The sequence below is a fragment of the Geotrypetes seraphini genome, chromosome 2 (genome assembly GCF_902459505.1).
Source record: "Geotrypetes seraphini chromosome 2, aGeoSer1.1, whole genome shotgun sequence".
In the NCBI taxonomy this organism is placed as follows: Eukaryota; Metazoa; Chordata; class Amphibia; order Gymnophiona; family Dermophiidae; genus Geotrypetes; species Geotrypetes seraphini.
In genome coordinates, this window is record NC_047085.1 from 429,431,034 (window position 1) to 429,446,596 (window position 15,563).

General features: G+C 38.3%; 1 protein-coding gene across 2 annotated transcripts in view; it reads right to left on the reverse strand.

Moving 5' to 3' along the window:
* LOC117354200 (GTP-binding protein 10-like) overlaps positions 1–15,563 on the reverse strand; it is a 366,380-nt gene that overhangs the window by 312,266 nt on the left and 38,551 nt on the right. For both annotated transcript variants that reach the window (XM_033931252.1, XM_033931248.1), the window contains exons 6-8: positions 14,171–14,269; positions 6,092–6,244; positions 98–278 (exon numbers count right to left, since the gene is read on the reverse strand). In XM_033931252.1, coding sequence (XP_033787143.1) covers positions 98–278; positions 6,092–6,244; positions 14,171–14,269 — 433 coding nt within the window. The remainder of the gene's footprint in view (positions 1–97; positions 279–6,091; positions 6,245–14,170; positions 14,270–15,563) is intronic.

Consider the following 15,563-nt stretch of genomic DNA (forward strand, 5'->3'; position numbering starts at 1 on the left):
TAGGTTCTATGGATAATGTCACCCTCACATATCCTAGGATAACAGCATTTACATCTTTGCTTTACCTAGTATTACAAGTGTTTGAAAATGTACTTACTTAATACATTCTAGGTTGTTAAGTTGTTTAACAGTTTCATCCTTTGAATCACCTTTTTCTAATAAATTCCAGAGAATTTCTGATGAACGGAACAATAGCTGTCCTGAAGGATCAGGATCATTTAAGTGGGAGCAGATCATGTTGGCTCCTTGTGCTTTTATCATCAGGTTGCAGTTTATGACTGGAAAAAACACAATCTTTTAGAGACAATGCATTAGTTACCCACTGGATACAATTCTTGGGCTATCTTCTACATGGCGGAGATAAGCGTCAAGGTGAACTACAGTGAATCATATGAGTAATTCAGGAAGATGCATTAGATTTCAAGCAACGTTTGTATGGTACAGAAAAAGAGATCTAGAGCTTTACCAGCAGACCACAAGCACAAACTTTCTCCATTTAAAATCATACGATGATTAGCGGAATCTCTCTTAGAAGCCAGAAGCATCAGTGGCATGCAATTAGGCAAATTTCAGGACAGCTTTGGATACCCTCTCAATATCCAGGCTGCGAGAGGGCTCTGAAGCAAAATTGCTCCCTATATCAGTGTGATTCCATTGGAGAATTCCCCAATGTGATTGATCTCTATGAATAAATACTGAAGGAGAGGAAATCAGAACTTACCTTGGCCAAAAGTGGACTATAAGAATCATAACTTCCAATCTTGCCTGACTTTTAGCAAGTCTTTGCTAAAAGCCAAATACAAGGATATGCATAAAGAAGGCTGCCCTCCAATGTAGAATGACGGCATCTGAAGCTACTCTACTGTGAATCCCTATCATGGAACAGAACTGAGAACTTACATGTATTGAAGAGTGGCATAGAGATCACAGAAACTCATGTCCGCTACTTCTTCTGAGTTTAAACAAAACTTAGATGGTGGAAGTAAATAGCTCAGCTTATTGGCTAAGTGATGGTCTTTCCCTCCCCAACAAGTGGCTCTGAGAGTCATCTACATTTTGACAGCTTCCTAACAGAGGAGGTATGAACCTATTTACTCCTGCTGACTCATTAAAATCACTTGAACCATGGACACCAATGTAGTGATCTTTTCTGGCAGAAGGACTTTTGCTTAAGTTCTGTCTAGCAGAACTATGAATTTCATTTGAGAGGTGAGGCTAAAATGGGATTTTGGGTAATTCATGACAAACCCTAGTGATTCCAGCAACCTAGACAAGAATGTAAACAAGACTAAGAATGTTATAATGCCTATGTATTGCTCTATGGTATGACCTCACCTTGAGTATTGTGTTCAATGTTGGTTGCCTTATCTCAAAAATGACATAGCAGAACTAGGAAAGGTTCACAGAAGAGCAACCAAGATGATAAAGGGGATAGAACCCCTCTTGTATGAGGAAAGACTAAAGACGTTAGGGCTTGGAAAAGAGATGACTGAGGGGAGATATGACTGAAGTCTACAAAATCCTGAGTGGTGTAATACAAGTACAAGTAAACTGATCTTTTACGTCATCAAAAATTACAAAGACTAGGGGACACTCAAAGTTACAGGGACATACTTTTAAAACCAATAGGAGGAAATATTTTTTCAAGCAGAGAATAGTTAAACTCTGGAACGCATTGCCAGAGGATATGGTAAGAGAGATTAATGTCACTGATTTTAAAAAAAGTTTGGACAAGTTCCTGGAGGAAAAGTTCATACTCTGCTATTGAGACAGACATGGGGGGAAGTCACTGCTTGCTCTGGATCAGTAGCATGGAATGTTGCTACCCTTTGTTTCTTTTTGCCAGATACTTGTGACCTGGATTGGCCACTGTGAAGACGGGATCCTGGGCTAGATGGATCATTAGTCTGACCCAGTAAAGCTATTCTTATGTTATTATGGATATTTATGTTCATTGATCTCTGAGCCTCTTCCTGATATAGGCCTTTGATCAACTAATTGCCCAGCTTGGGAAGAAAAAGATACTTCCTAGACATTTTGGAGATCAATATTCAGCCAGAAACAATGATTGTTTTTTTTTTTTAAAAAACACACTGACCATTGCTTGCAAAGTTTGACCCACATATTTTATTTATTTTATTTGTTTTCTATCCTGTGGTCCCCAAAGTGTTCAGAACGGGTTACAGGTTAAACATACATAATATTCAATGCCGAGCCATTCTAGGCACCAGCATTGAATATCCGGGTTAGCTGTGACACCCAGAAGTTATGTGGGTATGGCACAGATAACTTCTGGAACTGCCCCGACTCTGCCTGGATTGTCCATCAACTGGCTGGTTTCACTATGGCTGGTTTGAGCTGATATTCAGTGTCTCTGCCTGTTTAAGTGCCGTTGAATATTGATGGACAGCCAGCTCAGCAGGGTTTAAATGGTCAGAAGTATCTTCTGCCTGGTTAAACACTTTTGAATATCAACCCCTTTGTGAAGGTATGTGGTGACTGGGACTTCTTTCCAAGTGAACATAAGAATTACCTTACTGGGTTAGACCAAGGGTCCATCTAATCCAGTATCTGTTTCTAATAGTGGCCAGTCCAGGTTACAAGTACCTGGCAGAATACCAAAGAGTAGCAAAATTCCATACAACCAACTCCAAGGATAAGCAGTGGCTTTCCCCAGGTTTACCTTAATAATGGTTTATGGACTTTTCCTCCAGGAACCCTTCCAAATCTTTTTTAACCCTAGCTACATTAACTGCTTCTACCTCTTGCTCCAGCAATGAGTTCTAGAGTTTAACTATATGTTGAGTGAAAAAATGTTTTCTCCTACTGTTTTAAGTGTGCCACTATGGAGTGTTTCCTAATCTTTGTACTTTTTGATAAAGTAAACAATTTAATTGTGTTTACCTATTGCACGCCATTCAGGATGTTGTAGATCTTTATCATATAAGGAGCTGCTGAAAAGTTCTCAGCCCAACCAACTTCCAAAGAGGCAAAAACTCATATTAACAATTTTTCTAGGTACATCAGAAGCAAAAAAACCTGTGAGGGAATCCGTGGGACCATTGGATGATCATGGAGTAAAATGTGCGCTCAGGGAGGATAAGGCCACAGCGGAGAGACTGAATAAATTCTTTGCTTTAGTCATTACAGAAGAAGATGTAAGAAATCTACCTGAACCAGAAATAGTTTTCAAGGGTGATGAGACAGAGGAAGTGAATGAAATCTCGGTGAACCTGGAATGGATGAACTGTGGAATTGATGGCCTGCTGAGCTTGTGATGATGAGACCTTTATAAGCCAGTTGTCTAGGTAAGGAAATAGATGAAAACTGCATGAGCGGAGGATTGCAACCACTACCACCAAGCATTTCATGAACACTCTCAGTGTTGATGCCAGACCAAATGATAGTACTTTGTACTAAAAATGGCGTGACCCCACTCAAAAGTGAAGATATTTCCTGTGGGCAGGAAAGATGGGTGTATGCTTCCTTGAAATACGGAGAATAGAGCCAATCGTTATTTATTTAATTCATTTTATATCCCTTCCTCACCAGAGAGCTCACAATGGGTTACAAGGTAACATACATAAATTAGATAAACTAGTTACATAATAATTGGGCCTTTTCTAATAGTGTTAACAGGGTTCCCATAGAGACCATGCCAAACCTTTGCTTCACTATTTGTTGAGAGCATGGAGGTCCAGAATTGGATGGAGACCTCTAGTATTTTTCGGTATCAGGAAATACTTGAAGTAGGATCTTCGGCTTCTCTCCTTTACAAAAACTTATTCTATTGCATTGAGCTGTTGAAGGGCTGAGAGCTCTTGAAGAAAGGTCTTCTGAAGGGAGTTGAAAAGAGACTATTTTGAAGGATGGTTCAGAGGTCCCGGGAGCCAGCGTTGGGTGGGAGGCCTTAAAGCTTTAAAGTGACAATACACTTTTTGACCTTCCATGCCAGGTTCCAAGGATGACATCACCCAGATGTGAAAATATAATGCCTGCTTGTCCTCAGAGAAAAGCAGATAGCTTAGCATGGATTAAAAAAAAGGTTTCGATAATTTCCTAAAACTCCTTAAGTCATTATTTATTAAGATGGACTTGGTAAACTCCACTGCTTATTTCTAGGACAAACAGCATAAAATCTGTTTTATTCTTTTGGGATCTTGCCAGGTACTTGCGACATGGATTGACCACTGTTGGAAATAGAATACTGAGCTTGATGAACCTTTGATGGGGCCGTTGGTTGATCAAGGAATAAAGGAAGTGATAAAGGAGGACAAAGCCATCGCTGACAAACTAAACACATTTTTTGTGGCTGTATTTACCGAAAAGGATATACGCAACATACCGGCTATATGTAGGAAACAAAGACGGGAAACTGACAGGGTTGATGGTCAGTCTAGTGGAGATATGCAGACAGATTGATAGGCTTAAAATCAATAAATCCCCAGGACCGGAAGGCATCCATCCGAGGGTAATCAAGGAACTAAAAGGGGCTATAGCTGAACTGTTCCAACTAATAGCCAATCTGTCGATCAAATCGAGAAGGATTCCGGAAGACTGGAAAGTGGCAAATGTTACGCCGATCTTCAAGAAAAGTTGGAGAGGAGAACCGGGAAACTCAGTCTGACCTCGGTACTGGGAAAAATGGTAGAGGCGCTGATAAAGGACCACATCATTATCACCTAGATGGACACAATCTGATGAGGACCAGCCAGCACGGCTTCAGCAAAGGAAGATCTTGCTTGATGAACTTGCTGCACTTCTTCGAGGGAGTAAACAGGCAGATAGACAAGGGTGACCCAGTTGACATTGTATATCTGGATTTTCAGAAGGCGTTTGACAAGGTCCCAAATGAACAACTACTTCGAAAAATTGTGAGCCATGGAATCGAGGGTGAAATACTCACGTGGATTAAAAACTGGTTGGTGGATAGGAAACAGAGAGTGGTGTTAAATGGACAATACTCGGACTGGAAAAGCGTCACGAATGGAGTGCCGCAGGGTTCGGTGCTTGGACCCATGCTCTTCAACATATTTATAAACAACCTGGAAATTGATACGACGAGCGAGGTGATTAAATTTGCAGACAATACAAAGTTATTCAGAGTAGTGAGGGCACAGAAGGATTGCGAAGATCTGCAATGTGACATAAACACGCTCAAGAAATGGGCCGCAACATGACAAATGAGGTTTAACATGGATAAGTGTAAGGTGATGCATGTCGGTAGGAAAAATCTTATACATGAATACAGGATGTCTGGTGCAGTATTCGGAGAGACCCCCCCAGGAAAGAAACTTGGGAGTACTGGCCGACAAATCAATGAAGCCGTCTATGCAATGTGCGGCGGCAGCGAAAAGGGCAAACAGAATGCTAGGAATGATTAAGAAGGGGATCACGAACAGCGCAAAGGCAGCACAGAAAGTGCAGTGGTCAGTAGAGCCCCGGGAATGAGCGAAGTAGGCAGAAAGATGGGATTAAGTAGGCTGGTGGCCAGAGATGAAGCTACCGCGTCCTCCTCAGAGCATGGCAGCACGTGACCGTCTTAAGAACAGCTTTAAAAATGTAACTCATTCTTAACCCGGGGACTGCCTGTACAGTTGTTATTTTGCTCCAACTCATCCTGGAGTGCTGGTGTCAAGGTAGGGCACTAAACACAAGTAAATGATTATTGGGCTGTTTTGTCTTTGAGCTATTTTGACTGGGCTATTTTGTTGTGGGCCATTTTTGGGCCCTATATCGCAGTACAGATGATGTAGTTAACAGATCTTAGTTAGGATTGCTATTTATGAGGTTCAACATGTATAGTTAGCACTGCAGACTTCAGCACTGAATATAATCAGTGCCCATATACGGTAACTCCCAGGTCTATCCTGACTCTACCCTATTTAGTTCAGTGCTGCTGAGTATTTGCTCCTGAGCCAGCCAGTGTGATTTAACTGGGCAGGAGCTATTCCTGCCCAATTAAACCAGTTTGAATATCAACCCTCAACATTTTTTAAAGTGCAACATGAAAATTTCAAATTAAATTAAAAAAATAGATTGTATAGGGTTCAAGTCTGCTGTAATACATTAGAATTTAAGTAATACAAACCAGAGGAACTAGAAAGAATCTGTAGTGTTTTAAGTAGCCATATCTTTTCCTCAAGCAAATTTTCAAGTGATGGCAAGAACAAAACAAGAGTTTCTGCCAATCCTGCTGATTCAGCCATCCGTATTTTATAGTCTGAATTGGTGGACTGAAAACCTATGTGCATAAAACAAATGGTTAAAGCACACACTTCTACAAGGTTAATATATAAGTACTCATGGAAAAATCATATAATTTGTACATATTAGAAATCAAAAGTAAACACAGCATTAAACTCTTAAAAAATCTGTATATTTCATAAAACTTACAATAAGAAGTATGCTTTCCTAATCTAAAGATTTAGCTAAAGTGGATAAATTGTATATTCTCTGGTAATATTCTAGCAGCTGTAGTAATCTTAGAAAACACTGGAGTGTTTGAACTTTGTGTTTTATTGTAAGGGCCAAAACAAAACATTTTGCAGCTCACAAGTCTGGAAACTTGTCAGGCCCCTTCTTCAGATGTCATAGGTATGAAAAATTAATGGACCACTACATATTGCTTGTTGGCCCTTTGATTCATAGCAGAAATCACAACTTATTAAGAGCAGAACAGGATTAAAACTTTGGTCAGCCTAGGCCAGTGTATCGCAAACTGTATACCGCAGCACACCAGTGTGCCTCTTGAGATTTCAGGAGAGTGCTGCAAGATACTGAGGAGGAGGAGTGGCACCGGCACCAGCGCCAGTGCTGGCTAGCTGTCTGTAGGATGTGCCTCTCATGGTGAGAGGCACATCTTATTGGCAATCAGCCGGCACCAGTGCCTCTCCTTCTCTCCGCACATCTTCCCTTCCAGCACTCCCCACTGGCGGCTCAGGGCCCACCAGGACAGCCTTCGCACATGCGCAGACGTCGATGTGATGATGTCACACATGTGCATGATGTCACTGCGCCAACGTCCACGCACTTCCGGATGCCTCAAGCCATAGCCACTACGTTTAGTGTGCTGCAGCTTGACAAAGTTTGCGAGACACTGGCCTAAGCAAACAAGAATGTTGAGCCCCTCCTTTGTAGAAGGGATATATATTACAACTGCAACAAAAGGGGTCCTGCCTGGCTTTAACTGCAAAGGAATTCTATCAGATGAGGAACCAGCAAATGCAAAGCACTGATCATCAACTCTTCCTGTAAACTGGAAAGACTCCAACTCTTCTTTCTGCTAGCCTCTGATTTACCAGGGCAAAAATCTATCTTAGAAAGTATTGAATTAGCAAATCTGAGAGGACCCCCTCCTAATCATTTGCCAGCTGATATTGACAGGTGCTTTCTAGTTAGCAGATACCACTAACTACATTAATTGCACAATGCCACTGAATATTCTCTCTGACCACCTTGGCTCTCTCTGGATAGTGCCAGAGCATTCCATGGATGGAGCCTGGGCAGAGCCTGAATTTATCCATTTAACAGTAATATTCCTACCAATAACCAGACAGTTAGCCAGATAAACCCTCTCTTTTACAAAGCCACAGTAATGGCTGCTGCGCAGTAAACGCTTCAGCGCCCATTAAATCTCTATGGGCGTTGCAGTGATTATCACAGCAGCAGCCACTACCGCAGCTTTGTAAAAGGAGCCAAAATTGTTGCAGCCTTTTTGCTTTATCTAGTTAGCAGTCTAAATATTGCCACTATATGGATAGCATCTCTCAGATGTTGTCAGCGACAATTCCCAGATATCCAGTGTTGGCTGGTATCCAGATACTGGAGCTGAATATTTGGAAGTTTGGGGTCACCAAGCTGCACAGTGGTATAAATTGATATCTGGATATATGAATATAAAACCAAGGACTGGTCTTAGAGACATTTGGAGCATTGAGATTAAGCATCAAATTTCTGCGTCTCAATGGCCACAAATTTGGTCTTGGAGAATGAGATGTACAGTGTCTGCATCTATGAGACAAACTTGGTTCTTTTTGTAAAATAGAGCTTTTTGGACCCCTGTTAGATTACAAAAGTTAGATAACTCTAGATCTAATAGATGTTGGCATTGTAATCTGGAAGTGGGGACTTTGGACCATTTAATATTTTATTGTCCCTGTATCATGGCCTTTTGGAAATCAATTTGGTCTCAAATTAATTGTTTACTAGAAAACCATGTAGTTTTATCATATGATACAATTCTGTTCAGGATGTCAATGAGAGCAAAAAATCAAATTTCATCAAGTAATAACAAGCTTTTGTTAATTATGACAGGAGTCGCCATACAACATATTACCAGCAATTGGAAAAATTACAATAGGCTTAACTACACAGTTTGGTGGAATTCGCTATGTCATATTTATAAAATGGAAAGAACAACTGCCATACAAAAAGGGAATTATAATAATTTTAAAAAGATTTGGGGGCTATTAACAAATTATTGTAATGAATAGACATCATTTTCCACTGAAAGTACATTTATACGTAGGGGGAAGGGGGAGGGTAGAAAGTTCCTTTATTAATCTTATTAATAGATAAGAATATAATATTTATATGATATTTTGAATTAAATTACTTGTGGGAAGAGTGGGTGGGGAGGGAATAAATTTATGTATGTAAAATCATAATTGAATGAATTTCAAGTAATGTGTAAAAGTTTCAAATGATGTAATATTGTGTTCTTGATGTAAGATGAAAAATGAATAAAGAATTTGAAGAAAAAAAAAAAAAGGAAGTTTGGGGTTTTTTTAAATCTATGGTGGCTAGCATTTTAAAAAATACAAGTTACTGTAGGCTTAATATCTGCCTCTTGATCCTTATGTACATGTCAAGTTTGCCTATGCTTTATTCCTGTACTGATGAGGTTCAACGTGGATAAGTGTAAAGTGATGCATTATCGGTAACAAAAATCTCATGCACGAATACAGGATGACCGGGGCGGTATTTGGAGAGACCTCCCAGGAAAGGGACTTGGGAGTTTTGATCGACAAGTCGATGAAGCCGTCTACACAATGTGTGGCAGCGGCGAAAAGGGCGAACAGAATGCTAGGAATAATAAAGCAGAGGATCACGAACAGATCGGAGAATGTTATCATGCCGCTGTAACTGGCCATGGTGCGCCCTCACTTGGAGTACTGTGTACAGCACTGGTCGCCGTACATGAAGAAGGACACAGTACTACTGGAAAGGGTCCAGAGAAGATTGACTAAAATGGTTAAGGGGCTGGAGGAGTTGCCATACAGCGAGAGATTAGAGAAACTGGGCCTCTCCTCCCTTGAAAAGAGGAGACTGAAAGGGGACATGATCGAAACATTCAAGATACTGAAGGGAATAGACTTAGTAGATAAGGGCAGGTTGTTTACCCTCTCCAAGATAGGGAGAATGAGAGGGCACTCTCTAAAGTTGAAAGGTGAAAGATTCCGTATGAACGTAAGGAAGTTCTTCTTCACCCAGAGAGTGGTGGAAAACTGGAACACTATTCCGGAGTCTGTTGTAGGGGAAAACACCCCCCAGGGATTCAAGACAAAGTTAGACAAGCTCCTGCTGAACTTGAACGTACGCAGGTAGGGCTAGTCTCAGTTAGGGCACTGATCTTTGACCAGAGGGCCGCCGCCTGAGCGGACTGCTGGGCATGATGGACCACTGGTCTGACCCAGCAGCGGCAATTCTTATGTTACATAAGAACATATGAATTGCTGCTGATGGGTCAGACCAGAGGTCCATCATGCCCAGCAGTCCGCTCACGCGGCGGCCCTCTGGACAAAGACCAATGCCCTAACTTAGACTAGTTCTTATGATTATAAAATTAAAGATCTCCATACTGCTTTATATAATTCCCTATAATACTGCATGACATTATTTTGATGTCCTCAAATCTACTGTAATTCAGCTTTATCTTCTTAGAAGGGAGCCAGGCAACTATACCAAGTTTCCAAGTTTATTATAAGATTTGATTAATCGCCTATTCAAGGTTCTAGGCGATGTACAACATCAATTACAGATTTAGGGTATAAATACATATTTATAACAACTTAAAACAAATCAAATAGTCTGAAATACTTAACATGACTAAACATATACAATATAACAATAACCATACGTGACAACAATAGGTAAGGTAATGGAAAGAAATACAATTCAATATAAAAGAAACATTTAAGGATAAAAACAATAGGAAGAGGTACGGAAATTTAAAATGGACTGAAAAAAGATTCTATATAAAATGTAAAAAACTTAAATTAATCACTAAAAGTATCTTTAAAAAGAAATCCTTTAAGGTTGCTCTTAAATTTATCTAAAATTCTTTCTTCTCTTAAATAAATTGGCAAGGCGTTCCAGGCTAGAGGAGCCGTAACTGAAAAAATAGAATGTCGTCTTGTACCTATGACTTTTAATGATGGAACAACTAATAAATGTTGATCAGTTGACCGTAACACTCTTGAAGTTTTATAGGGAATTAAAAATTTATAAATAAAGACCGGAGTCTTAAAAATTATTGATTTAAAAGTGAGCAAATTCAATTTATACATTATTCGATATGAAACTGGCAACCAATGAGCTTTCTCGAGCAACGATGTAACGTGGTCAAATTTCTTAGCGTTTTCAATAAGTTTAATCGAGGTATTTTGGATAATCTGCAGGCGCTTTATTTCCTTTTGTGCTATTCCTTTAAATAAGGCATTACAATAGTCTATCTTTGAAATTACTAAGGAATGTATCAAAATATTCAGGGATTTTGGACAAAGAAATTTTTTCATTGAACGTATTTGGCGGAGACTATAAAAAGTAGATTTCACAACATGACTAATATGATCATGATAAGTTAATTTTTCGTCAAAAATTACTCCGAGAATCCTGATCTTATGAATAAGTTTCAGTGGAATACCTCTAATAGTAATTGGGTTAATGAGAGTAAAAGTATCTTTCCATGGGAATAGTAAGACATTTGTTTTATCAATATTTAGAGCAAGTCTATTTCCAGCCACTGATGAATCTGGTCGAGCTTGGAATTAATATTGGCTATTTCATAAGAACTGTTGGGATCCAAGGAATGTAAAAGTTATATATTGTCCGCATATGCGAATACAGTAAAACCTATGGATTGACAGAGGGTCATGAGGGGGGCGAGAAAAATATTGAATAAAAGAGGAGAAAGTATAGACCCTTGTGGGATTCCATATGAAGCTGAGAAACTTTCCGAAGTGGTATTATTAAAGTTGACTGTAGAAAAACGGTTGTCAAAGTAAGAGTGGAACCATGCAAGTACCTGATCAGAGATGCCGATAGATTGAAGTAAAAGAGCGTGATCAATGGTGTCGAAAGCCGATGAGAGGTCAATTGAGATTAAAAGGACAGATGAGTGATGATCAAGATGATATAGTATGGAATAAGTCATGCCAATCAAGGAGTGTTCTGTAGAGTGGTATTGTCTGAAGCCTGTTTGATTAGGATGCAGAATATTTGTCATTTCTACAAATTCTGAAATTTGATTATATACTATCTTTTCTGTTAGTTTTGCTATATAGGGAATGTTAGCTATGGGCCTATAGTTTGATATTTCTTCAGAGCTAATCTTTGGGTTTTTTAAAATCGGACGAATAATAGCTTTTTCCAATCTGATGGCATGATACTTTGCTTCAGACTTTCATTAATCAAACTTAATATTAAAGGGCCAAAAATTGCAAAATATCTTTTTATAATAAAAGGAGGGATTTTGTCAGCCTGAGATCCCTTATTGTTAATGTTTTTTACGAGGGCTTCTAGATCTCCTAAAGTTGGAAGATTGAAGTGAGAGCATTTTGCCGACAAAGAAGAATTAGGTTCAATGTCCAAGACTGAAGTTGAGTTGTTTATTTGTAAAAGATTTTCTCTTATATCTTTAATTTTTTTTAAAAAGTAATCTGCAAGTTCTTGCGCGGAGGGAACTGAATTAGTAGAGGGAACTTGTTTTTTATGAGAGGGAGAGATAGATTTCAGGATGGAATACAACATAGAAACATTTTTGGCTTTGAAAATTTGGTTAGAATAAAATTTCATTTTTGCCTGATTAATTTTGTTTTTGTATATGTTTGATTGCTCTTTAAATTTATCCAAATTTAACTGGCTCTTATTTTTCCTCCAATGTCTTTCTAATGATCTAAGTTGTTTTTTAATTAAGCAGAGTTCAGAGGTGAACCAAGGGTTAGCTTTTCTCCTTGCTGAAATAGTTTGTATTGGGACTAAAGAATCTAACAAATTTTTGATGGATAAATCCCATTGAAGTAAAAGCTCTTCTATGGATTGAGTTTTTAAGTCCTGAAAGGTTAAATTCAAGTTATCAACAATTAAGTCTGTTGATAGGCTGTTATAATCTCTGTATGTAATGGTTTGAGGGATAGTATTTATTTTTGTCAGAGAAGTAAAGTAAGATATTGATATAAGAAAATGATCAGACCAAGGAATTGGAAGACAGGATTCTAATTGATAAAAAATTTTTGTATTAAGAGAAGTTATAATCATATCTATAGTATGACTGGCTTGATGTGTTGGAAAATTTAATAATGGATGTAAATCTAGATCATTAAGGAGAGAGAGCGTATCCATAGTGTAATTATTATTCTGGTCTTCAAAGTGAATATTGAAATCTCCTAAAATCAAAGGATTAGTAGTAGAAGATGCAAAGTCAAAAAGAAGAGAATGAAGTTGAGATAGATTTGCACTATTAATTGGTAGTGGGAGGTAGATAAGAAGTACATCAAGTTTAGGTTTAGTTTTAATGGTAAATTGCAAAAATTCAATTGAAGAATTTATTGATGAGTAATCAATTCCTATTGCTAGGGAATCTTGAAAAATAACTGCCAGTCCTCCTCCATGTTTAGAGAGACGGTGAATGTATAGATAAGAAAAGCCAGGAGGACAAGCATAGGAAAGGTATGCTTCTTCTCCTTCAGTAAGCCATGTTTCAACCAAACAAAGAACATTGTAAGAAGATTGAGTGATAAGGTCCTTAATTAGATGGTATTTGGTTTTTAGAGAACGAGTATTAAGTAATCCTATTTTGATTTGTTTATGATTTAAACATTTTGGAATTTCAGGTTTAGATTTAGTAAAATCATGTTGTTGAGGAAATAGAGGGATATTATAACTTTCTCTAGCCTGAGAAGAAAGTGATTTATTGAATAATTTGTTTGAACGGTTACTATATAAGACAGGAATATTAGATGGATGAGTCTCCATTTTTAAGAATTTATTAGAGTTGCTAAAGGCAATAGATAATTTATCGCTATAAAATAGAAGCAGATGGTAGGTAATGAAGGAGCCGAGAATAAATAAGATAAAAGAAAGAAGTTTAGCAATAAACTTACTAAAAAAAATCGTTCCGATTTATTCTATGGTTTGTTCTATTATTTAAGAATCGCGCACAAAGGAGCGCAATAAGGAGCATGAACTGCTCCTTAAGCGCGCTCCTTTGGCGCGCGCCTTCAGCGTGCGCCGCAAAGGAACAGAGGAAAGGGAGAAATGAAAGGGAGGGAATATGAATTGGGGGTATTATGGATGTAATTAAGCTCAGCGTGTCAACATCTTCAAGTCTGTTGATAGAACAGATCAATAAAATGGAATAACTCAATTGTGCTTAGAGTAAACCTAGGATATTTAGCATCACAGCGATCTCCCCACCCCTTTTCTTTGCAAAGATAAAAATATGAAAGCTCAAGGAGCAATTTGAATAACCCCATTTCCAACAACGCATAGCAGATTCAACTGACATTAGGCTGAAAAACACCAGAATATAGCACAGTAAGAAACATGGTTTAAGAAATATTATGCTAGCGGTTGTCAATGCAGCACAAAACCACTGTAATACCCTAGAGATCAAGCTTTCTCAATTTTAAATCCCTCTGCATTATATTATTCAAGTCACAACCTGCCTGTTCATAATCTCTCTCTTTCCATATTCCTTACACTTTCTAATTACAGTAAATATTAATTATACTTGGCATTGGTTATTCCTTTATTATACATACATGATCTTTGTAGAAAATAGGTTTTTGTAATGTACTGTTGAAAATTTTTATATTTATTTGTGAAGTAATCAGAGAGATCTACTGAAAAATTTCACTTTAACAAAATAAAAAGTTAGTGTATTTACCTTCATTTTTTTGCTTTGGACGTTCTGTACTGTAAAAGTTAATGAAAGACGAACAGATCTGTCTCCTCACTTGAAAACAGGGCACCTTCATTAAACTACCTAGAAGACAGACTATCATAAATATTGAACAGACAGACCTCTTCCCTGAAGAAGCACTCAAAGCAATTAAGTCCACCATCATAACAAATAATACTATAGGCAAGTCTGAAATACAGATTTTACTTTATGGGGCTCATTTTGTAAACATTTATCTTTTAGAGCAGTGTTCTTCAACTTTGTGACACCTATGGATCGGCAGAAATAAAATAATTATTTTGTGGACCGGCACCGGTCCGCGGACTGACAGTTGAAGAACACTGGGCTAAGTCATGGGCCAGACCCCGCCTATCTCCACTGAATCTCCGCCCAAGACCCCGTCCCCATAATAGTACTAATTGTAACACCATTTTTTCCATTCATTTTTCATATATATCCACAACACATAATGGTAACCACAAAATTAAACTTCACAAAGCACACTGTATGCTTCTCAATATTCATTCCTACCAGAACACAGATAAAAACAGAACTGCAGAACAGTACAGTACAGAAGAACGGAAGGAAAAGCAGAAGTCCTCTTGGTTGTCACAAGAAGTAGTGGGTTCTCTGAGACAGCCCGCGAGGGTGAAACACGTCAGAACCTGATAGTATCATCACAGTCAGCTTCATTGACTTCACCAGGCTATGGATTTTTTTAGTGTTTATATGAAATGATTGAAATCTTAAGCATGAATTTCAAGCACTAAGCACTTTATATAAAAGAAGAAAATCACAATAAAATAATATAAGATTAATTCAACAGTTTTTTAGTGTAGGAGGAAGTGCAGTGATAGACCAAGGGGGTTCGCATTTTGGGGCGTGTCCCCGTTTGCGGCTTCTCTATCTGTGGGTTCTGAGCACTTCCGAAGCTAGTTTACATATTATGTGATAGGTTTAAAATGATATTTATATAATTGAATACTGTATGATATACCTTCCTCCTATTTGACTACTTGAGGGTTGTTTAACTGGGTTTGTGATGAGAACAAGAGAGAAAAATGAAAAATTTGGACTAATGAAATAAGGAAAAAGCTTGAAGGCATATTTGAGCCAAATACTATAATCATATGAATTGATAATTATATTTCCGTTAACCCTGTTTTGTCTGAATTATTAGTTGTGGGTTGGATTCTAATTAAAAAGATCCGTTTTCTTTGTGTTTGTTTTTCTTCCCCTTATCAGATCCTCACTCAGCACTTCCTTCCCCTTCCCAATGACCCCTGTATACCAATTCCAGATCTTCACTCAGTACCTTTTCAGGACAAGGAGCAGTTGAAGTCTGGGAAGCGGATTCTCTAAAGTCACCGTGCATTTA